General features: G+C 44.7%; 1 protein-coding gene across 2 annotated transcripts in view; it reads left to right on the top strand.

The window, feature by feature from the left end:
• The first annotated feature begins 13,162 nt into the window (after positions 1–13,162).
• SCGN (secretagogin, EF-hand calcium binding protein) overlaps positions 13,163–24,695 on the top strand; it is a 35,344-nt gene continuing 23,811 nt past the window's right edge. The window contains exons 1-4 of one of the 2 annotated variants that reach the window (XM_060614644.2): positions 13,163–13,321; positions 14,300–14,370; positions 19,130–19,222; positions 22,565–22,600. In XM_060614644.2, coding sequence (XP_060470627.1) covers positions 13,240–13,321; positions 14,300–14,370; positions 19,130–19,222; positions 22,565–22,600 — 282 coding nt within the window. In that variant the 5' untranslated portion in view covers positions 13,163–13,239. Of the gene's footprint in view, positions 13,322–14,299; positions 14,371–19,129; positions 19,223–22,510; positions 22,601–24,695 lie in introns of both variants that reach the window. The other variant, XM_060614643.2, reaches the window with a different exon arrangement.

Raw genomic sequence — 24,695 nt, 5'->3', positions numbered from 1 at the left:
TCATCCCTAGTCGTACTGACGTCTGGAAGACAGACCTGCAGACTCCCTCTGCCCCCGGTCCCAGATAACAAAATTGCACTACTCTGCTAGAAAAGTCCCTCTCTCCTCCAAGCCTTAGGCATCCAATGGGCAAACTCTAAATCCTCTTTCCTGAAGGACTGGATCAGGAGTGAACCTCTGACCCACAGAACCCGTCAGATTCTTTCTCCAAATAATTTAGGAAAGGGGTCGGCACACTGTTGCCCACCGTCTGCGACGCGCCGTGGCTGCGACAGAGATCTGTGGGTCCAGAAAGCCTAAAATATTTACTGTCCTTTACCAAGTTTTGTGGCTCCTGAAAGAGAAGGTCAGAGAGACGAGGGGGACCACCGTGAGGGGGCTGGAGGGCCATCTGCATTCAGAACAGAGCAAACTGTGCTCAGAGACAGGAGTGAGTGAATCCCAAGCCGGCCAGAGGGGCTACCTTGTGGCTGCAAGACTACGGACCCATTAAGGTCCCCAGCATACGTTGCCGCCCCTTGATGAATCCCAGAAGGGGTTGAGCTCAGAGCACAGCGATAGGCAATGAAAGGTGCTTGTTTCTCTGGACCTATGGCTTCTTACTCGATCCTCTGATCCCGATGAGCTGTGCTGGTCTACATCTGAGTGAAAAAGAGCACATTTGTCCTCTAGCCTAAATCCCAGACAAGGCAGACCATGTCCCTTCCCCAGGGGCACAGCAGGAGCCCTAGGGGGACTTCTAGCACAAGCTCCCTCCCTCCCACGGCCCCCCCTTTGCTGTCATCTGGTGAGGAACCTGCAGGAAGCAACTGAAGGGAACGTGGGTGTATCGTCAGTCCGCTGAAGTGCCCGTCTGGAGAGCGGCATCCCTGATCTCCTGATTTGGTTCCTTTCTGGAAGAAAAGGTATGTGTTCATGGAGCCTCTACTTGGGAAATGCATAACTCTGATTTACGTCAGGCAGTATAGGAACAGCCGTGGCAGAACAAAAGAGGAAGAAGTAACAAAATCACGAAGTTATGTAGAATCTAACTGGCGGGGGGTGTGATAGCCAAGCCCCCGATGAGAATAATCGGGATGATTAAAATCGCCCTTTCTCAGCGAACCGGAAGACACGAAAGACAATTCTGACCACTCCAACTCTTAATAACATAAAAACATGTGTGTGTCATGTATGACCATGAGGACATTCAAAAGATAAATGGCAAGCTGGGAAAAATGCCACTTTTATCACAGACAGGGGCTGCAACATTATTTGTTTGCAATGTTTAATTGTTTTTATTTTTGAGAGAGACAGAAAGAGTAAGGGAGGGGCAGACAGAGAAGACAGAGAGAGGGGGGAGAGAGAGGGAGGGAGAGAATTCCAAGCAGGCTCCACAGTGAGCACAGAGCCTGATGCAGGGCTTGATCTCACGACTGTGAGACTGTGACCTGAGCCGAAATCAAGGGTCAGTCGCATAACCGACTGAGCCCCCCCAGGCGCCCCTGCAACATTATTTAACAGAATAGTTCGTCACCGTTTTCCTCATCCTAATGGAGTGACCTTCTTCCAATCTGAGAAGACGTCATCGTTAACTTTTCAAATTACTCACTGCAGCGTTCAGGTCCGATTGTAAATCTGAAAAGAAGCTGCAAGTGGCTGGCAGAGGCCAGGCTGTAAATCCCTTAGGACTGCCTCCGCCAACCTGTGGCCTGCACGGGATTCCCCGGAGATGAGCTCCCAGGCAAAAATTACAGAACAACGAGAAAACTCACCGCCCGTGGTAATGAAGGAGTCCGGTGGGGATTTTAGGACAGCGGACACATGCAAATATTTAAAAACAAAGAGAATCCACAAGACAAAAGCAGGAACTTATTTTTAAAAGAACAAGCTTTTTTTCGAGAGTCAGAAAGAGCATCGCAGAGGATTAGAGGTGGCGTCTAAAGTTTTACAAGGCTTCGTTTGGCAGGCAAGGTCCACACCGGCTTTGACACAGAATGTGGCAATAGTGACAGGGCATAACTTCTGAGGCCGGGCTTTCAGAGACGTGTGGCTGCTGTCTTCGTTTCTTAGGCCGCTCCCTCTTGGAACCTAGCTTCTGTGCTGTGACAAACCCAAGTGAGCCGCATGGAGGAGGACTTGAAGCTTCCCCATAGAGAGCCCCAGCTGAGCTCCTGGCCACCAGACAGTACCAAGTGGCAGCCACGTAAGGGACGCCCTTCTTTGGACCATTCTGGTGATGTCGATGGAAGCAGCAGTGAAGCTCCTTTGCCAAGCCCAAGGCCAAACTGCAGAACTGTAGGCGAGTCCATGACCACTGTTCTCTGCGTTTGGGAGTGGTTTGTTACCTAGCAACAGACCCTCATGGAGAGGTCACGGTTCGGATGGAGAGATAGGCTATACCCCCACTGCCGGCTTTCCCTTGGGTGAGCGCCAAGGCAGATTCCGGGGCGCTCAGTGTCACCCTCGAAGGGGGCCGTAGATGGAACAGAGGGCGTGGCTTCTGCAGTGCTGACAAGAGAAACAGCTGGCAACAAGCAGCCCGAGCTGAAAGTGAGTTCTAAGGGACCCAGAAGGACAAAGAAGAGTTTCAATCATCACCGTGTCATCACAGAAAGGTTTATGGTTTCAAATAATTAACTTGGATCTTATGCTTTATTATATGAAAGTTCACTTGTATTCATGCCATTTATAAGCAAAAAAAAAAAAAAAATCACTGACCACACATGCTATTAAATTGCAAGAATTCATGTTTCTGCTGAGAATTCATCAGTGAGTACGTCCCGCACTCCATGTGTATTTCTCTCGGGTACTCCTCCTCGAGCTCCTGCTTCCCGGGTCCCGAACTTCACGTTGCCTGCTTCGGTTTGGGGCCGACCCCCCGCCTCCGGCCACTATCCCAGGCTGCCCTTGGAAGTCTTGCTCAGTCCCTGGCATTTGGTGGGTGGTCAACAAATATTTATAGACTGGAGCCAAGTCCACTTCTAGAATGACTTCTTAAACAGCTGTACTGTGGTCTAATCAACTAAAAGTCACCTACCTCAAGTGTAGACTTTGATGACATTTATTACATGTATGTGGTGGTAAGGCACTGCCACAATCCAGGTTTTTAACACTCTGTCACCCTTAAAATGGCCCTCGTGCCTGTTTCTTTCCTTTGCCCTTTGGAGCTGTCACTAAATCAAAGCAATCTCTTTAAATCCTAAGGTTTACTATAGAGTCTGTGAGAGGCTCGCCACGTTTGAATGTTCAATAAATATCAGAAGATAATGCTAAAGAAGGCCCTGTTTATATTTCCAGCGAGAAATTTCACTTTGAGTTTATAAAAAGATGCAGAGATTCTAACTCAGAGTTGAATGCATGCGTCAGGGTTCATTAGCAATGCTTCAAATTATAGGCCACCGATGTTTCCTGTACAACTAACCATCAATTAGCTATGCTAATGAGAAAAGCAGGAAATGACTGCAAGGAAAAAGTGAAATCAGCAGGGATAAAAAAGAACAATGCACGCAAACCTTAGTCTCAGCCACCAGTTAAAACTTACCAGAGCGACTTATAAGTATGAATTCTAAGAAGTTTTTTCCTTTTTCATATTGTCCTTCAGAGGAGCCATATCCAAATCATAAAATGACAAAAATATATAATAGACAAAAGGATAGTCAGTGGTCCTAATTTAATTCCTAGGGGAGCTTTAAAAATATTATCAGTGCAGGGGCGCCTGGGTGGTTCAGTTGGTTAAGCGTCCAACTTCAGCTCAGGTCATGATCTTGTGGTTCATGGGTTCCAGCCCCACATTGGGCTCTGTGCTGACAGCTGAGAGCCTGAAGCCTGCTTTGGATTCTGTGTCTCCTTCTCTCTCTGCCCCTCCTCTGCTTGTTCTCTCTCTCTCTCAAATATAAACATTAAAAAAATTTTTTTTTAAATTTTGGATATAGTTTCAAAATCAGTCAGGAAGAGTAATCTGTGTGAATTCACCAACTTGGTGACTGATCTTGTTTTCTGATAAATAGTGGAAAAGGGGAAAATAAGGCAAATGCCAGAAGTAATAAGGTCTAATGTAAGGTTGTTAAATAATTATGGTAAGTCTCTATGATGGGCTTTGCTGCATACACAGAAATCTTGATTTTGAAGCCTGATCTATCCCTCCCTCTCTCTCTCTCTCTCTCTCTCTCACACACACACACACACACACAGTGCTCAGAACATAAGGGCAAGTTACAAAAGCATGCATATAGGATGACCCAATTCTGTAATGTAAAACACATTGTTCTACTGTCCTATGTTCTACACATAGGGAAAATTAGAAGGATATTCACTAATGATGTGAATGATGTTTATCTCTGGAATGGGGAAGAGGGAGACTCATGGGTGGTTTTCATTTTGCTATTTTAAAACTTTCTACAGCAAGCATAATAATGCAAACTATTACAATTGTTAAAGTTTTTTAATCTTTAAGGATTTTCACACCTAAAGGAAGGAGGAAAGAAATACAGCTACAAGGACTGCTGTTCTCAGAACTGGAGACCAAATGGAACTCTATAGAAACAATTTCCAGGAGCCTGGCATGTGGCACTCGGTGAGAGTTGTAATTTCCAAATGATAACTTTTCATTTTCTGTCATGAATGCTAGGTAGATAATATTCACATAACTTGCATTCTCTCAAACAGAGATTTCCTTGGGCAGGGTTGGGGGGGACCATCCCAACTCTTGACAAGGAAGGAAGAGAGCCATTGAGAAAGTATTTGAGAATACTGGATCAGAGAAAACCGCCAGAAGACTAGCAGAACGGACTCTCCGGAGCCGAGTGTAGACAAGAGGCCCACGGAAGAGGGTAGGAAGGGTGGAGAGGCTGTGCGCACTACACGGACTGGTAGGAGGGAGCCAGGGCAGTGGAGGGGCAGCCCGCCTAGCAAGGTGGAATCCCCGAGTCTGGCTTGCAAAAGTGGAGGGGCCTGGAGGAGTGTGTTCTGACAGCCAGTGTGACTTAACATCTAGAATGTTAAAAGTCAACAGCTCTGCTCGGAGAGCGGGGAGCGCAAGAGGACAACAGGAGGGAGAGTTGTTGAGCCCCAGAGGACAGAGCTCAGCTCGGTGCAGAACAAAGGTGCTCGCCAGCGCCATCTCCCTCACCCATCCCCCAGCCAAAATCCCAAAGGGAACCAGTTCCTGTCAGGGAACTTGCTTGCACCGGGCAAACACCCAACGCTGTGCTTCTGTGAATCCATCCCTCCAATGGGTCTGCCTGCCTCCCTTCCAGTGCTGCAGGGCCCCTCCCACAGGGGACCACTGATGGCAAAGCGAGCTGAGCCTACCCCTCCCACGCCTGTGCACCTTGCGGATCCACCCTGGCTAAAACGCCAGATCCCATCGAAGCAGCACCACAAGCCTGGCAGTGTGCAAGTAGCCCAGACAGAGGCCACACCACTCCACAGTGAGTCCTGCCCCTGGGAGAGGGGAAGAGGAGGTACACACCAGTCTGACTGTGGCCCCAGCGGTGGGCTGGAGACAGACACTGGGTCTGACTGTGGCCCCACCCACCAACACAAGTTACTCCGGACAGCACAGGGTAAGTGCCTCGCCACTCCAGGGACTATCCAAAATGACGAAATGGAAGAATTCTCCTCAAAAGAAACTCCAGGAAGTAGCGACAGCTAGAGAATTGATCAAAAACTAAGTAACATAACGAAACAAGAATTTAGAATAATAGTCATAAAATTAATCACTGGGCTTGAAAAAAGTATAGAGGACAGCAGAGAATCTATTACTACAGAGATCAAGGGACTGAGAAACAGTCAGGAGGAGCTAAAAAATGCTGTAAATGAGGTGCAAAATAAAATGGAGGTGGCCATAGCACAGACTGAATAGGCAGAGGCGAGAATAGGTGAATTAGAAGATAAAATTATGGCAAAAGAGGAATCCGAGAAAAAGAAAGATAAAAAAATCCAGGAGTATGAGGGGAGAATTAGAGAACTAAGCGATGCAATCAAACAGAACAATAACCTTATCATAGGAATTCCAGAAGAAGAATAGAGAGAGAAAGGGGCTGGCCAAAGGTGTACTTGAACAAATCATAGCTGAGAACTTCCCTGATCTGGGGAAGGAAACAAACACTGAAATCCAGGAGGCACAGAAAATTCCCTTCAGATGTAACTTGCATTGATCTGCACAACATATCATAGTGAAACTGGCAAAATACAAGGATAAAGAGAGAATTCTGAAAGCAGCTAGGGATAAACAGTCCCTAACATACAAAGGTAGACACATAAGGGTAGTAGCAGACCTATCTACTGAAACTTGGCAGGCTAGAAAGGAATGGCAAGAAATTTTCAATGTGATGAACAAAAAAAAATGTAGCCAAGAATCCTTTATCCAGCAAGTCTGTCATTCAGAATAGAAGGAGAGATAAAGGTTTTCCCAAACAAACAAAAACTGAAGGAATTCATCACCACTAAACCAGCCCTAGAAGAGATCCTAAAGGGGACTCTGTGAGTGAAATGTTGCAAGGACCACAAAGTACCAGAGACATCACTACAAGCATGAAACCTACAGACATCACAATGACTCTAAACCCATATCTTTCAATAATAACACCTAACGTAAATGGACTAAATGCTCCAACCAAAAGACATAGGGTATCAGAATGGATAAAAAAAACAAGACCCATCTATTTGCTGTCTACAAGAGACTCATTTTAGACCTGAGGACACCTTCAGATTGAAAGTGAGGGGATGGAGAACTATCTATCATGCTACTGGAAGTCAAAAGAAAGCTGGAGTAGCCATACTTATATCAGACAAACTAGACTTTAAGTTAAAGGCTGTAACAAGGGATGAAGAAGGGCATTATATAATAATTACGGGGTCTATCCATCAGGAAGAGCTAACAATTATAAATGTCTATGCGTTGAATACGAGAGCCCCCAAATATATAAAACAATTAATCACAAACATAAGCAACCTTGTTGATAAGAATTTGGTAATTGCAGGGGACTTTAATACTCCACTTACAACAATGGATAGATCATCTAGACACAAGATCAATAAAGAAACAAGGGTCCTGAATGATACATTGGATCAGATGGACTTGACAGATATATTTAGAACTCTGCATCCCAAAGCAACAGAATATACTTTCTTCTCAAGTGTACATGGAACATTCTCTAAGATAGATCACATACTGGGTCACAAAACAGCCCTTTATAAGTATAAAAGAATTGAGATCATACCATACACACTTTCAGACCACAATGCTATGAAGCTTGAAATCAACCACAGAAAAAAGTCTGGAAAACCTCCAAAAGCATGGAGGTTAAAGCACACCCTACTAAAGAATGAATGGGTCAACCAGGCAATTGGAGAAGAAATTTAAAAATATATGGAAACAAATGAAAATGAAAATACAATCCAAACGCTTTGGGATGCAGCAAAGGCAGTCCTGAAAGGAAAATACATTGCGATACAGGCCTATCTCAAGAAACAAGAAAAATCCCAAATTCAAAATCTAACAGCACACCTAAAGGAAATAGAAGCAGAACAGCAAAAACACCCCAAACCCAGAAGAAGAAGAGAAATAATAAAGATCAGAGCAGAAATAAACAATATAGAATCTAAAAAAAACTGTAGAGCAGATCAATGAAACCAAGAGTTGGTTTTTTGAAAAAATAAAATTGATAAACCTCTAGCCAGGCTTCTCAAAAAGAAAAGGGAGAGGACCCAAATAGATAAAACCATAAATGTAAAATGGAATCATTACAACCAATCCCTCAGAAATACAAGCAATTATCAGGGAATACTATGAAAAATTATATGCCAACAAACTGGACAACCTGGAAGAAATGGACAAATTCCTAAGCACCCACATGCTTCCAAAACCCAAACAGGAAGAAATAGAAAATTTGAACAGACCCATAACCAGCTAAGAAATTGAATCAGTTATCAAAAATATCAAAAATCTCCCAACAAATAAGAGTCCAGGACCAGATGGCTTCCCTGGGGAATTGTACCAAACATTTAAAGCAGAGTTCATACCTATCCTTCTCAAGCTGTTCCAAAAAATAGAAAGGGAAGGAAAACTTCCAGACTCATTCTATGAAGCAGCATTACTTTGATTCCCAAACCAGACAGAGACCCAGCAAAAAAAGAGAACTACAGGCCAATATGATGAATACGGATGCAAAAATTCTCAACAAGATACTACCAAATCAAATTCAACAGCATATAAAAAAAATTATTCACCATGATCAAGTGGGATTCATTCCTGGGCTGCAGGGCTGGTTCAATACTTGCAAAATCAATCAATGTGATACATCATATTAATAATAAAAAAAGATAACCATATGATCCTGTCAATTGATGCAGAAAAAGCATTTGACAAAATTCAGCATCCTTTCTTAATAAAAACCCTTGAGAAAGTCAGGATAGAAGGAATATACTTAAACATCATAAAAGCCATTTATGAAAATCCCACAGCTAATATCATCCTCAATGGGGAAAAACTGAGAGCTTTCCCCCCGAGATCAGGAACACGATAAGGATGTCCACTCTCACCGCTGTTGTTTAACATAGTGTTGGAACTTCTAGCATCAGCAATCAGACAACAGAAGGAAACCAAAGGCATCAAAACTGGCAAAGATGAAGTCAAGTTTTCACTTTTTGCAGATGACATGATATTATACATGGAAAACCTGATAGACTCCACCAAAAGTCTGCTAGAACTGATACATGAATTCAGCAAGGTTGCAGGATGCAAAATTAATGTACAGAAATCAGTTGCATTCTTATACACTAATAATGAAGAAACAGAAAGACAAATAAAGAAACTGATCCCATTCACAATTGCATCAAGAATCATAAAATACCCGGGAATAAATCTAACCAAAGATGTAAAAGATCTGTATGCTGAAAACTATAGAAAGGTTATGAAGGAAATTGAAGAAGATATAAAGAAATGGAAAAACATTCCGTGCTCATGGATTGGAAGAATAAATACTGTCAAAATGTCAATACTACCCAAAGCTATCTACACATTCAATGCAATCCCAATCAAAACTGCACCAGCATTCTTCTTGAAGCTAGAACAAGCAATCCTAAAATTCATATGGAACCACAAAAGGCCCCGATTAGCCAAAGTAATTTTGAAGAAGAAGACCAAAGCGGGAGGCATCACAATCGAAGACTTTAGTCTCTATTACAAAGCTGTAATCATCAAGAGAGCATGGTATTGGCACAAAAACAGACACAGAGACCAATGGAATAGAACAGAGACTCCAGAATTGTACCCACAAAAGTATGGCCAACTAATCTTTGACAAAGCAGGAAAGAATATCCAATGGAAAAAAGACAGTCTCTTTAACAAATGGTGCTGGGAGAACTGGACAGCAACATGCAGAAGAATGAGACTAGACCACTCTCTTACACCATTCACAAAAATAAACTCAAAATGGATGAAGGACCTGAATGTGAGACAGGAAGCCATCAAAACCCTAGAGGAGAAAGCAGGAAAAAAACCTCTCTGACCTCAGCCGCAGCAATTTCTCACTTGACTCATCTCCAAAGGCAAGGGAATTAAAAGCAAAAATGAACTATTGGAACCTCATGAAGATAAAAAGCTTCTGCACTGCAAAGGAAACCATCAACAAAACTAAAAGGCAACTGATGGAATGGGAAAAGATATTTGCAAATGACATATCGGACAAAGGGCTAGTATCCAAAATCTATAAAGAACTCACCAAACTCCACACCCAAAAAACAAATAATCCAGTGAAGAAATGGGCAGAAGGCATGAATAGACACTTCTCTAAAGAAGACATCCAGATGGCCAACAGGCACATGAAAAGATGCTCAACATCGCTCCTCATCAGGGAAATACAAATCAAAACCACACACAGATACCACCTCACACCAGAGTGGCTAAAATGAACAAATCAGGAGACTATAAATGCTTGAGAGGATGTGGAGGAACAGGAACCCTCTTGCACTGTTGGTGGGAATGCGAACTGGCACAGCCACTCTGGAAAACAGTGTGAAGGTTCCTCAGAAAATTAAAAACAGATCTATCCTATGACCCAACAATAGCACTGCTAGGAATTTATCCAAGGGATACAAGAGTGCTGCTGTATAGGGGCACTTGTACCCCAATGTTTATAGCAGCACTTTCAATAATAGCCAAATTATGGAAAAAGCCTAAATGTCCATCAACTGATGTATGGATAAAGAAATTGTGGTTTATATACACAATGGAGTACTACGTGGCAATGAGAAACAATGAAATATGGCCCTTTGTAGCAACATGGATGGAACTGGAGAGTGTGATGCTAAGTGAAATAAGCCATACAGAGAAAGACAGATACTATATGTTTTCACTCTTACGTGGATCCTGAGAAACTTAACAGAAGACCATGGGGGAGGGGAAGGGGAAAAAAAGTTAGAGAGAGAAGGAGGCAAACCATAAGAGACTCTTAAAAACTGAGAACAAACTGAGGGTTGATGGGGGGTGGGAGGGAGGGGAGGGTAGGTGATGGGTATTGAGGAGGGCATCTGTTGGGATAAGCACTGGGTGTTGTATGGAAACCAATTTGACAATAAATTTCATATTTAAAAAAAGAAAGAAAGAAAATACTGGATCAGCAGACATCACCTATAAGACTGTCTCACCTCAGAGGTTCCCCCACCTAGAGATGGAGGAAGAGATCTGTGGTGGAAAAACCAAGGGTGATTTGCCTGAGACCCTCACTGTCCAAGCAGAAAACTCAGAGTAAAGCAAATACAAAGTAGCTAGAATTGACCCAAAATAAGTTATAACCCGAAATAAAATAACTTATGGATTAATGTAGCCTCTTTCACAGAGATTTTAATTTAAATTGTGTGAACCACTGATAATTTAAAAATATTTTTTTATGTTTATTTTTGAGAGAGAGAGAGCACACAAAAAGGGGAGAGGCAGAGAGAGAGGAAGACACAGAATCTGAAGCATGCTCCAGGCTCTGAGCTATTGGCACAGAGCCTGACGCAGGACTTGAACTCATGAACTGTGAGATCATGACCTGAGCTGAAGTCGGATGCTTCACTGAGTGAGCCACCCAGGTGTCTGGACACTGTATCCATAACTACCCAGGACCACTGATGATAACTACTGAGCCCCTGCCGTCTCTTCCTGCTACGTTCTCCGATATTTGTGCCCAACACTTTCCCCAGGAGTGATGATATTGCTCTTCCTCTTTTAACCTAAGCCACATTACTAAAAATCCTGACATTTATTTCAGCATCATCTAAATGTGTATGTATGGGGTTTTGTCATTTTAGTATCTAACTGCATTGAGTGTTTACTGTGGTAAGATATTTATATGTATTCATTTTTTTCATTTTACCTTTAGGACAACAAGGCAAATGCTTCAACTATCCTCATTTTACAAGCAAAGAAAGTGAGGTTTCTTTTGGGTAACTTGCCCAATGTCACAGCTAGTAAGAGGCAAAGCTGGACCCTAAACCCAGAGTGTTTGCTTCTAAACTATTTTTTTCATTATTATTAACTAACATCCATATTTGTTCAAATTTTCTTAGTTTTTGCTTAACGTCCTTTTTTTTTCTGTCCCAGGATCGTATCCAGGATACAATATTGTGGTTAATTATGATCTCTTCTTAGGCTCCTCTTGGCTGTGACAGTTTCTTATTTTCCTTTTTCTCCACACCATTTTCTTTCTTTATTTTTTAAAGTTTATTTATTTTGAGAGAGAGAGAGAGAGAGAGAGAGAGAGAGAGAGAGAGAACAGGGGAGGGGCAGAGAAAGAAAGAATTCCAAGCAGGCTTTGCACTGTCAGCACAGAGGCCAACTTGGGGCTTGAACCCATGAACCGTGAGATCATGACCTGAGCCAAAACCAAGAGCCGGACATTTAACCAATCAACTGAGCCACCCAGGTGTCTCCCCCAACCATTAAAAAAAAAATAAGATAGTCACCTCTTCGTCTCTAATAAGACCATAGCAGTTATAATATATTGTATATTCCTATGAGCGACTCTGACCCTCACAGCAACACCCCAAAGCAGATATTATAATCCTCATTTTATAGAGGAACAAACAGCGTCTCAGAGAGATGAAAAGTAACAGCCCAGGTCACCAAGCCAACAAATGATGGAGGTGGAATCCTAACTCAGTACTATCCATCCAGGAGCATCATGTTCTTTTTCCTACTGTAGTTTAGATGGCTTACATATATGTGCTTTTCAAAACTGAACTCGAGTGCTAATATCAGGGTGAGTTGTCATAACTCTTGTCTAACTCTTTTAATACCTGAGCTCCTTTCCTCAACAAATGGTTCAAAGCCCATGGTCGGAAGCCATCAGCGCCCGTCAGTTCACTACGTCACAAAGCAACCAGTCAGGTTTTGAACAGTTCTGATCCTTAGAGCTCTGTGTTCCTCCAAATGATTTGTCATTTGGTTTTACTGAGAGACGTAGGAGCCGAACATAATCATGTAAGTCTTCTACCTAAAACCTCTGCAGGTGGCCACCGTGCCTTCCCTGACTCTCTTTCCCGGCAGAGCACGGCATGGTTTAGACTTCCCCAACATCCTCATATCCTGCTTCAAACCATGGTTCCTTGCAGAATCTCCGTTTAGTAGCAAGTCCTTATAGTGCATTCTAGCACAACAACGAGCGTGCCCTAAACACTCCGGCATCAATCATTGCTGTCAGTCTCCTTGCTTTCTGGTAATTTCCTACCACTACACCATCACCCCTCTGCACCTCATCCCCACCCTCCCCATACACTATGTTCCTAAGTTACCAGGTCCAAAGAGTCTTAACACAGACACCTCTTCCAACACTAATTTTGGGAGCTCTCTCTAGAAAACCCTTCAAGGCACAAGTTTGGATGCTAAGTCAAATGTACGGGGATTGTTTTCTCGGAGTTTGGCAAATAAGTTAAAGGCAAAGGCAGTTAGCCGTGCACGCCCCAGGACAGCGCCCTTCTCTCCTGTCCCCCAGCGGAGGCAGACAAGGGCCCTCTTAGGGTGCATGGAACTACGCGCGGGGCGGGGCGGGGACCAACGCGCCAGCAGTGGGGCGGGCTCCACAGTCGGGGCTTAGGGACTGTAGCGACACGAAGGCGCCACCGGCCTCGTCGCCAGCCGCCCTCGCAACCGCCCGGAAGACAGGTATTCAAAGCAAACCGGAGAGCACCCGCTCAGGCGCGGGAGTCAGGAAGGAGCGGCTATCACCCGGTGTTCCTCGGCGGCAGGTGCCCAAGCCTCGCGTCAGCACCATGGACAGCGCCCGCGAACCGCTTCAGGGACGCTTGGATGCCGCGGGCTTCTGGCAGGTCTGGCAGCGCTTTGACGGAGATGGTGAGTCGAACAAGCCATCTGCACACGCAGGTGTAGACTTGGCTCCAGCCCCTCTGAAAGGACCCAGAGTTTCCCCTTCCCACACATTTTTCCTCGCAGGGGAAGTTGTCTTCCAGCATTGTTCAAGCCTCACAGATGTTAGGTATACTGGAATTACAGATCTGGATGTCTGTGTAAATTCTGGACTCGGCCCCTTCCCAATCTGTGTGTGTGTGTGTGTGTGTGTGTGTGTGAAGTTCAGGGTGGAGGGAGGGACTCGGTCCCCTTCCCAATCTGTGTGTGTGTGTGTGTGTGTGTGTGTGTGTGTGTCTGAAGTTCAGGTTTGCCCCCCTTCTCAGTCTCTGTGTGTGTATATCTAAAATGATATGTCATATATAATGACAAAGATCATTACATGTATTTGAGGCTTGAGACTGACATGCAGCTATCTGAAGTCCGCCCTCCCTTATTGTGCTCTTCAAAGGGAGGATGAATTTTACCAACTTCCAAAAAGACACTACCCACACCCACCCCGCAAGAGAACTACCTGAAAAGAAAATGGAACTCTTAAATGTGTGATTTATCTTTATTAATAATTCAAACAACCCTAAAGAAAATGCCTAACATGTGTTTTGACTCTGCAAACTAAGATTTGATAATTACATCTGTTAAACTTTTCCAAGCTTCCAAATCCTTGGGTTGGACTTTTCTTCTAAAACTCATGTTTATCTGTGGATTCAAATGTATGTATTTAATAGCTCTCCTTTTCGAAATGTTCCTACAAACCCAGCACAGAGCATTAGCTCCTGAATGTGCGTTTACTTTTCAAATCCATGACTTCTAGACGTCAGATATTGGCACTTAGTTGTTGGAACAGTGAAGAACGTATCCATGGGGATTTTACAGAGTGTGAGATTAAAGACAATTTAGGTAAATCCTAAATGTCACGTGGTATTTTGTGGAAGTGACCACCATTTGTGCATCTCTTGTTGCATTTAGAGAAAGGATACATAGAAGAGAAGGAGCTTGATGCTTTCTTTCACCACGTCTTGACGACACTGGGTACTGATGTAAGTACTTGTGCCACTAAGCATTAATTTATGTGCCTTTCGCAACATGCAAGGAGCATCCAAGTCTTATGTCGATTTGAGCCCATTAATCCCATCTGACCTCTTTTCTTCTTTGCCTGCGTGTGATTTTCTCCATCTCCTAGCAACATGGAGGAATTGAGGCAGGTTTTATAAAAGGTACAACTGGAGCATTGGGTGTGCTGGTCACTGACTTTCAGTGTAACATCTGTCATCCGCTCAGAGACCTTAACTATAAATTCGAACACCTCTGTTTTGAACGTTTCCTTGGTTATGTCTCTGCTAATGGATTTCAACTTGGAGATAAGGCAGCTCACTTTGTTCAAAAAGGTGGAAGAGAGGTTAAGAGCTTTGAGGTTCTGTGTGTTTAGTGCATTTGATACTCCTTTGATAGCAAACTGCAAACAACCACTTAAAATCACTTTCCCTTGTTCATTTTAACAGAAATGATTTTTCTTATAGAAAAATCTTTTCATATAGGTATAGATTTCTTAGGGAATAACCAACCAGAAAATAATCAATATGCCCAGAGCCCAGGTATAATAAATGTAAACAAATCTATCGAGTCCATCATTTACCCTGATGGTAAATCTGGCCTTGAGAGATGGAGATTAACTTTTAAAGATCCCTCTACTAAAGCAGAGGAAAAACTCACACCGAGCCACACCAGCCTAGGTGGGGGAGAGCCCAGTAAAACTCCATCAGGAGATGCCAGGTAAGAGGAATAGCTCTGGAGACAGGAGCATTTAAAATGAATTGTGAAGCTCACTTATGCTCAGATACAACTGTTTAGACGGAAGAATAAAGTGCCTTGCGCTTTCATGGAGGAGCCCAATGAGGGGAACAGACTCCCTGTACATCAAGAAGGGCTTGGGGAGGAGGGTGCGTAGGGGTTGGGGGGGGGGGTGGGCAGCAGCTCAGAACAAAAGAGGCTGCCATCTGCCTCCGACAGCCACACAGACCTTGTCTCTGTCTCTTTGAATATATGGACTTCTCTCTGCCTCTCCTATTCTTTCTTTTTGTGTGCATCTGTCTCATTTTTCTGCCCATTTCTGTTTCTTATTCTGATACCTGGCCCCCGTCTTCCATCATCTCTTGACTTTCTCTCTGACCTGTCTCTCTTCTCTATGTCCTACATGTCTCTCCATGTCTCACTGTCTCTCCTGCCTCCTTGTTTCCCTTCTACCTCCAGTCTGTTTCTCAAAGCTCTCTTGTCCCTCTTCTCCCTTTCTTTTCCTTTCCCTTTCTTAGCGGTCTCATCTTTTTTGCCTCTCATTTCTTGTCTTCTATCAGTTTCTCTTCTCTTTTCTTCTCCTTCCTTCCCTTACCTCACTCTGTCTCCCTCTCTCAGTCTCTCTCTCTGTGTCTGCCTTGCTCCTACTTACTGCTGTAAATGCGAAGGCTCATGGCATCCCAGAGCCTATGAGTCAGGCGCTGTTGTGTCACGCATGACAGGAGTATTCGAGGAAAACAAATAGATGAAGGCAGAGCCTTTCAACATCTTAGAATACACTGGACGGTCAAAAAACCCAAATTCCCAGAGACTTGGAACTTCCCACCTTTTCAGAAGCTCCTTGCTTTAGTGGTTGATAGGACAGGGGGAGAAAAGTTGCTGTCAGGGCTGAAACTGGAAGTGTCCTCTTTTCAGTCATGAGGTCGGGGTGGGGCTACAAAGCACAAGGTCTGCCCTAAGCCAAGGGCACCACAAGCCATCCCATGAGCCATCTCCTTCTGGGGCTTTGGCTAATGTCGGAGGCACTGTTGCCTCTAGTGACACAGCAGAGGGGCGGTTCTTTCCTCACCCTCCCTCAGAGCCAGCCTGTGGACTCAGCCTCTCACACCGGGGCAGGTCCAGTCCCCCCAGAAAAGGAGACAAATGAGTCACCAGCGTCCTGTGCCCCTGTGCTCAGTGTAGGCCTTCCTGAGGCCGGAGGCAAAGGGGTTGGAAGGCTGCGGAATCCTTAGGGTAGTGGAGGTAAAACTGGGGCATGCTTCAGAATTCTCTGTATTTGTTAAGATGTAGACCCCAAGTTCCACCCCCTAGGCATTTAGGTACATTCGGGGTCTGCCTAAGATCTCGTAGTTTTAAATCACCCCAAGTCGGTTTGTATCTCTTCTAGCCTCTGTCCCTCCAGGAACAGCAACTGCCCGTCAGAAGGAGGGTTCTAGTAGCATCAGGCTCTGGCAGTGGCCCCGGCCACCTCTTCTCAGCACTTGGCTGGGGAGGGGCCTTTGGTGCCAGCTGTTATCCAGATGTCGTCGCCGGCCATTATCCTGTTTCAAAATGCTGAGGCGTTACCCTGGGGTGTAGGGTTATAGAGGCCTGCGCTGCACCCTCCACGCTACCTGGACAACTGTGATTAAGGAAACTATTCCTAATTCTGGGGTGTTTTTCCCTGCTGAGAAATGAGCAGCCCCTACACATGTCTTTAAGAAGAGGACAGGACTTCCCAAGTGGAAGCCCTTTAAACTGAGCAACAATCACCACTTGTGACCCTTACTTTTCATCAGTGATGCCCCAGTGCCTATGGAACCAGCCGCAGGGAAGATTCCACCATTGGGCAGCCCCTTGGCCTGGGGTTTAGGGGTGCAAGCGGTTCTTCGAAGGCCTGAATAGCTCTATTTTCTTCCCTCATTAGCAGGGCACAGAGATCGCGGAAAGAGGAATCTTAAGGTTTCTGACAGTAAGGTGCCTGGTAGTCAACCTTGGAGAGCGGGCAGCCTGTGTGTAATTACCTGGTTCTCAGAGCCTCTGAGGGGACAGACTTAATGGGACCATCAGCCGTTTTTGCCGCTGTTTCTGTTACTCACCCCTGCCCTCAGCTCTCTGCCTTTTCTCTTCACATGCGCAGAACCGGCCTCTGAACTAGGTCTGGATACAGCCAGTGCCCTGCAGAACATCATTGTCTGGGGCCGTGTGCACATCCTTCCCGTCCAGACTGTGGCACATCCCGGGTCTCCCTCAATGCTTCAGGGATGACGAGTACCCTGCGGGGGCCCGGAGTCTCACAGAAGGAGGGCAGGGGGTGCTGATGGGGAATGGAAGCAGTCCCTAGGTCCTGGTGTGTTGGGTCCAACGACTAGGCATGGGCTCTGGGGTGGGAGGTCTGGAAGGACAGAAGTCAAGGTTCTGTGGCTTCAAACTAAAGGCAGCACAGAGAATCTGGCTACAGCTTCTTTGGCTTCACATTTGTTTATTTTGAAATTTAATTTTCCACCAACATGGCCCATGTTAGTTAACCTCCTTTGGGAAGGCCCAGTCCATCATAAAGAATCATTTATTCATTCCGCAGATACTGTATTTGAGAGCTACAGAAATCACTGCCATCCTACAGATCTCTTAATCTAGAAAGTCACCTGAAACCCAGAGTGAAGACCCACCTTGTTGAGTGATCATCAGTTTCTTTTCTGTGTGATTGCACGTACACGCCCCACACACACAAACTCACACGCACACGATCCAAGGTGCCAAGACTAGAGATGCCGATCCCTCTATATGCAGTGGACCCACTGACGAGGGGGTTGACTGGCAGGGAGAGTATTAGGGACAGCACTGAGGAGAATGAATTTAGCATGGCTGATAGAGTCTGCAGTCTTGGAATCGGGCACTGCGGGGGAGTGGTTCTGATTCTCAACTCCCGCATCAGAATTCTTTCTCCATTGTTGATTATATATGCCATATTTCTTTGTACCAATCCTGCAGTCCACCGATGAGGAACAAGTTAGTGTGTAGAAAAAGTTGTACGTGAAAGGAGATGTGGCATCTTTGGTATTCAACACTTTATTACTTTTCCTCCCTTCTAATGACCTTTTCCTCAACAAATCCAAGGAGAAGAGGAAGGGAATGAGCTATGTCAAATTGGCAACCTAGAAGGGCCAGGCTTTTCACTTAGAAATAGAATAGGGGTGCGTGGGTAGCTCCGCTGGTTAAATGTCTAACGTTTGATTTTGGCTTAGGTAATGATCTCATGGTTCGTGAGATCAAGCCTCACATCGGGCTCTGTGCTGACAGCACAGAGCCTGCTTGGGATTCTCTCTCTCTGCCCCTCCCCCACTCATGCACATGCATACACTCTCTTTCTCAAAATAAATAAATAAACTTTAAAAAATACCTTTAAAAAAGAAACAGAACAAAATTGGGGCACCTGGGTGGCTCAGTTGGGCTTCTGACTCTTGATCTCAGCTCGGGTCATGATCTCATGGTTTGCGAGATCAAGCCCCGCCTCAACTCTGCACTGACGGCATGGAGTCTGCTTGGGATTCTCTCTCTCCCTCTCTCTCTGCCCCTCCCCTACTATTCATGTGTGGTCTCTCTCTTACTCAAAAAAAAGAAAAAAGAATAGAAAAAAAAAATAGAACAAAATCTCTGAGTTCTTGGGAAGAAAGTTCTTGGGAAAGAAAGTATGTTATTATACAGTCTTTTGTCACAACAAAACATATAATGATGTTCGAAACCATACTTTAATACTCTAGTCTCTCAGCGTCCCTTCATTCATGTTTTAGGAATTCACCTGCTGTAGGTTTCACCTTGTCAGGGTGCCGATCAGTGATGGTTTGCTCAAGAAATCTCTGGCACTCTTCCCCCTGTTCAACACGGTAGGCTTGCTCTAAATGGCTAAGTGACCTGCTTCCCAGGTTAGAGTAACATGATTATCAGGCTATCTGCTCTGAATATTTGATACCCCAGCTACGTTTTTGGAATCCCAGTGGCTTTAATGTGGTTCTGTCTGGCCTATTATAGGCAGCGGTGGTAGAAGAAAATGTGCGGAGACTGAAACAGAGAATTATGGCTCCCCAGGACGTCTCCAGAGCTGGTCGCGTACCAATGAAAGAGGTACCGTTAGCCTTTTTAGAGCTACCGTTTTCTCTGAAAGATAATGCAAATCTTACATCTGGTTGGGAAATCAGAACTCTCTACAAGGCAGGTGGCCTACACGGTATTTTGAAGTAATCACCTCTCCTTTCTCACCCGCTTAGCAACAAATAGTTCCATCGTTTTAGTTAGGTCAATCAATATTTATGCTTACTTGATAACTGGGGAATTGATATGCTGGAGGCCTTTCAGTTAGCTGATCCAACATTTGTCTCTTTGCAATGCGCTGTTCAAATTCAACCTTGGTATAAGGAAAACTTTAGCGACAATAAATGAGTTTAAACTTCCGTATCGGCCAGCGGAGGCTGGAAAGATCTATCCCTGAAGATCGTTAAAAGCAAAACAGACAGCAGCTGTCTGCAGTTCAGCCCACATTTACTGAGTCTACAAAAGCAAGGTGTTAAGCACGCAGTGCCTCGGGTAGTGTCTCTTTAACCTCAGTGTCTCTTTAACCTCATTGTTTTTCCTTCCAGTTACAAAAAGGTTTAGAGTTTAGAAAGGATTTCCACACATTTGTTGATACCTTATCCCCCACAATAGTGCAAGGAGATAGGAGTGGGACATTACCCCTATTTCATGTGCATTACGTGGCCAATTAGTGGCACTGGTTTAAGTGTAACCCCACTTAAAGATATCACTCGATGGGTTCATGCTATATAGTTATCAGTCTGTACCTAAAAATGAGCTACTTAAAACTAAGGTATTTATTTTATAGTCAAAATTGCCTGCGACACAGATTACCGGAAACCTGTAGAGCGAGTCTCGATGTCGCCATACTTGGACAGACAGTATTATTCATGAAAACAGGACTGTTTTGCTTCAGAAGGTTATGATAATAGGGCAAGACAACGCCTCCTTATAAAAAGTAGATGTGTTCACCAGGATGCAGCCTTTTCAGAAAAGCAATAAACTAAATCCAGACGTATGAACGTAGTCGTTTCCAAAATTTTCCCTCCAAGGCAAAATTATATACATAACGAGCATTTGTAGTATAATGGATGGAAACGTACCTGCGTATCCGTCAAAGAAGGAAGTGCAGGCCGCACGCTAGAAATACCGGAGTATTTGTGACTACATGTCCACTGTTGCATTCCCCAGCCCACAGAACAGAGGGTAACATTCGTGGTGCTCAACAAATATGTACTGACTTAACAATGAATAAATGAAACACGGCTAACCCCTGCTAACAACAGGCAGGCCTTCTCGAAGCACTTGGGAACTTGGGAATAGCTTACGCCAACCATTTAGTCATGGAGTCCTGCAAATGACATAACTGAGGGGCTGTTTGTAGACAAGCCGATGGTACCCAGTTCATCGGTCCGAGGTCCCTAACCTGCCGTCTGTGAGCTTAAGGAGGAACAGTGTCTCCCCGACCTTGTGCCGTACCCCTGACTACGTCACTGACTCCAGTCACAGGTGGTGAGACATAAAAATCAGCGCACCTGGTACATGTTAGGTATTCTGGCACAATTAAGATGGGGAAGAAGTCCCAACCGAGCCGCAGCCAGGTTTGGGGAGATGATCTGTACACCGGATTTGTCCAGGGCTCCTCTGTGCCCTCCAGTCAAAGCTAAAGACAGACTGGGTTCTAGAGACTGAGGACCAGCGAATTACATTTTAATTCGGTTCCTTGGCCTATGGTACCCCGTGTGAAAAAGAACTCAGTCCTAAAGACCAGTTGCCATATCCAGTTGACCTTGGAGCCTCGGCCGGGGGCCCGAGGGGTGGCGCAGGGAAAGGGCCAGGTCCACACCGTGAATGTGAGACCTTGGCCAATTCACTGCTCCCTGCGCCTCCGTTTTATCATCTTCATCAACACGGCAGTTACCATGTATTGAATGTTTCATATGTACCAGGAATTTTACTGAACAGCTTATTAATGGTGCCTCGTTTTACTTTCAGTCTTGACATAAACACTAGCATGAAAACATTATTATCCCATTTTACAAATGAAGAAATTGAGGCACAGAGATATCAATTAAATCGTGCCGTAGCAAATAACAGGCGAGCGATGGAGAAGGAATCAGGGTCTGTTATCACTGGCACACGGCGCTGTCCCGCTCCCATAGTAAGGGGGCATTTATGCCCCCCAGAAGGACTGGTGTGAGAATTTAATGAGATACTAAATGAAAAGCACATTTTCCAGTGCCTGCCATGGACGAGCTACTCAACATAGGATATTCAGAATCCGATCGTTATTATGCCCACACCGTGTCCACGAGCAGACCTTCATCCAACTAGAGAATGTGCGCAGGAGTGTGGGCCCATCACGCCTACCAGCCACCAACAGCATCCGTCTGGGCTCACTCTCTGGCAGTGCACCAGATGCTGAGAGAAGCGCCCGGTGATGGGAGGAATGGCCATTGTTTACGGCGGACAGCTCAGAGAGAAGACAATAACGCTGCTAGGCCGCGGGTGACAGACGAGGCCAGCCGAACATGCCTACGTGCTGATGTAAGAGTAACAATCACACAGGAGACGAACATGTCACCTCTCCTCGTGGGAGACGTGACGTAAATCGGTAGAGCTGGAGCCCAAACGCAAAGTTGGATGACCGAATTTACCATCGTGGTCCAAGTATTGCAACATCATAGAGACACTAATAAACTAGTAACATAAAAGAATAAATTAGCCAACTCTCCACACTCCTGCCTGTAACTGTGGCACAGAAGTGAACGCATATGTAGCATCTCGCCCGCACAGCAGAAAGGTTAAAAGTATGGCCATAGTCCTGGTGCCACTGCTTAGTCACCACACAGCTAAGGCAAGTTCCAGTTGCTTTAGCTAACAAATAATAGCGGTGTGTTGTCTACTCTATAGGTCGTTGTTAGGTTTCAGTGAATAAGCAGACGTAAGAATTTAGAATAATTCATGGCGCACGTGAGAATTATTTGCTAGCTTAATTTTCTTTTCTATTACAGAGTGAAATTATTTTAATACGAGAGAGGCGTAAGATAGTGCCTGGGACATAGTAAACACTGACAAATTTATTATTAAAATTAGGATTATTATCCTGGATCGGAAGCTTGCAGAAGGCAGATAGCCACAGTGTTTCATTCCCAGTACGGGTGCAATACTGTTTGAAAGAATCGGTGAATCAAACATGGCAACCCAGGGCACAGAACTGCAATCTGAGCTCTCACTCTTGAGGAACCCAAGCCCTTCTGCCCTATAACAGGGCCCACCGTGGCTTTTTCCCAGGGGGCACTGGCCAGTGTCACCGACTGCTATGTCTCTCCATTTCTGTAGCTTGCCACTATGTTCTTGTCTGAGGATGAAAACTTCCTTCTGCTCTTTCGTCAGGAAACCCCCTTGGACAGCAGCGTGGAGTTTATGCAGGTAAGCGTTTGACTGTATCTCTATGGTTGATGAGGGTTGAGAAGAGACCGGGGCCCCAGCCACCTACTGTGGTGGCCACCACATCTCCCCAGTCCCCAAGGGAGAGCTGCCCATGGAGGACAAGATCGAGCAAAAGAAGCCCTTGGTGACAAGCCACAGCTTTGGCCCCAAGTCCCCGGGTGCCCCCGTGTGCTCCGTGGGAACCAGACCGCTCCCGAGCAGACAAAGTCCTTCAGCCTGGGCTAGGGGAGGCCTAGACAACATCCAGGCAGGTGCACACAGAGGAAGGTAACGGGGGTTTGCTGGGGACCGGGGAGCCCAGAGATCAGGCGCCTCCCCCGGGCAGCTCCAGAGAATGGCTGCCTTATACGAATGCCCTCTGGCCATGTAGACTCTGTGTGAAACTACTTGTTTTCAAATGTTGGCAATTAATCCTAGTTTTGAAGGTATAATACTGTGAAAGAGGAGGACAGAAGATCCAAAGCAGGCTCGGTGCCGACAGCAGAGAGCCCGATGTGGGATTCGAACTCATGAACTGTGAAATCATGAGCCAAAACCAAGAGCTGGATGCTTAACCGACTGAGTCACCCGGGCGCCCCAGGATCCTTTAAAATGTCATTACCCAAAGTTAAAAATATCTTTACCCTCTGACTTAATAAACTTCTACTGCTCCAAGCATCTATCTGAAGGGTATAATCAGAAATGTTCATATTCGGAGGAAATGTATTATAACGTTAAGGACCAAAATCGTACATGCGTTATGATCTTAACATTATTTTAAAAATCGTTCATCCTAACACATACGTAAATTAGACCATAGGGAAATACACACAATATAGATACTGATTGCTCTTAAGCAATTAAGATCTCAAATGATTTTCATGTTCTTTGCACTTTTATATTTTCCAGTTGTGCACAGAATCATAATTATTTACAAATTATTTTAAGTGGCATTTTCGAAATTTTAATTGTGCTTAAAAGTGCTTCAAAGAACATTTTAAATGAAAATAATCAATAGATGGCCCAAGTATACGGCCTCCAAGTTAGTCTTGTCAGGTGTATCATAGAAATATGATGGAAAGGAAACACACAAAAATCCTAAGGGACCATCTCTGGGGTAAGTAGTTTCGGACATTATACTTGTCTTCTTCTTGTAGTTCGTTAAGTTTGTACAGTGAATCTGATTTACTCTTATAATCAGAAAAACAGTATTAAAATGTTAGGGCGTGCGTTGTACCGAATAACGTCAAGGAATGGGAAAAAGGAAATAGCACAACAGCACTGTCCTCTTTTAGTTTTTCTTTTACCATCTGCCTCCCCCCTCCTAGCTTGTCAACTGCTTCTAACAAAGAAGTTTTCCTTCCTCTACCCAATTAAAAAAATAGATAGATAGAGATATGGATATAGATATCACTTCAGACTCTTGATTATTATTTTTTAATTTTTTTTAACGTTTATTTATTGAGAGACACAGAGACACAGAGCACGAGCAGGGGAGGGGCCAAGAGATGGAGAGATGCAGAATTGGAAGCAGGCTCCAGGTTCCGAGCTGTCAGCACAGAGCCCGACGCGGGGCTCGAACCCACGAACCACGGGATCATGACCTGAGCCGAAGTCGGATGCTTAACTGACTGAGCCACCCAGGCGCCCCAACTCTTGATTATTTTAATTAAGTTTGTTATAACCTATTAGTATCCTATATATTTTTAAAAATTCTAAGTTAATGCATTTATGTTCTTCCTGAGCCCCAAGACCTGAAAACCCTTTAACCCTGACACACTGCTCGGAGCTCCTGTGCCATGACTGCCCAGGGTATCAGTTCCGTCTTGCTTTCCTTAATTCTTACAAACATGACGCAGTGAAGATTTGTTTCCCAGCGTCTTTGTGCACCATTCCTGTCTGTGACTCAGATTCTCCTTCTTTGTGTTCCTCCTTCCTGGAGTATATCCTTCATGCAAAGTCTGTTGGCAAAAACTCTGTTTTGTTTGCCCAGAAATCTCCTCGTTTTGCTTTCATTCTTTAAAGACAGGCATGCACGTGATCACAAAAAAATCTTTAGCCCTCCAATGGCTCAGTTGTAGTAAAATTATAAAAC

Source organism: Panthera onca, chromosome B2 (genome assembly GCF_046562875.1).
Source record: "Panthera onca isolate mPanOnc1 chromosome B2, mPanOnc1 haplotype 2, whole genome shotgun sequence".
Lineage (NCBI taxonomy): Eukaryota > Metazoa > Chordata > Mammalia > Carnivora > Felidae > Panthera > Panthera onca.
This window is presented reverse-complemented; position numbering and strand designations above follow the sequence as displayed.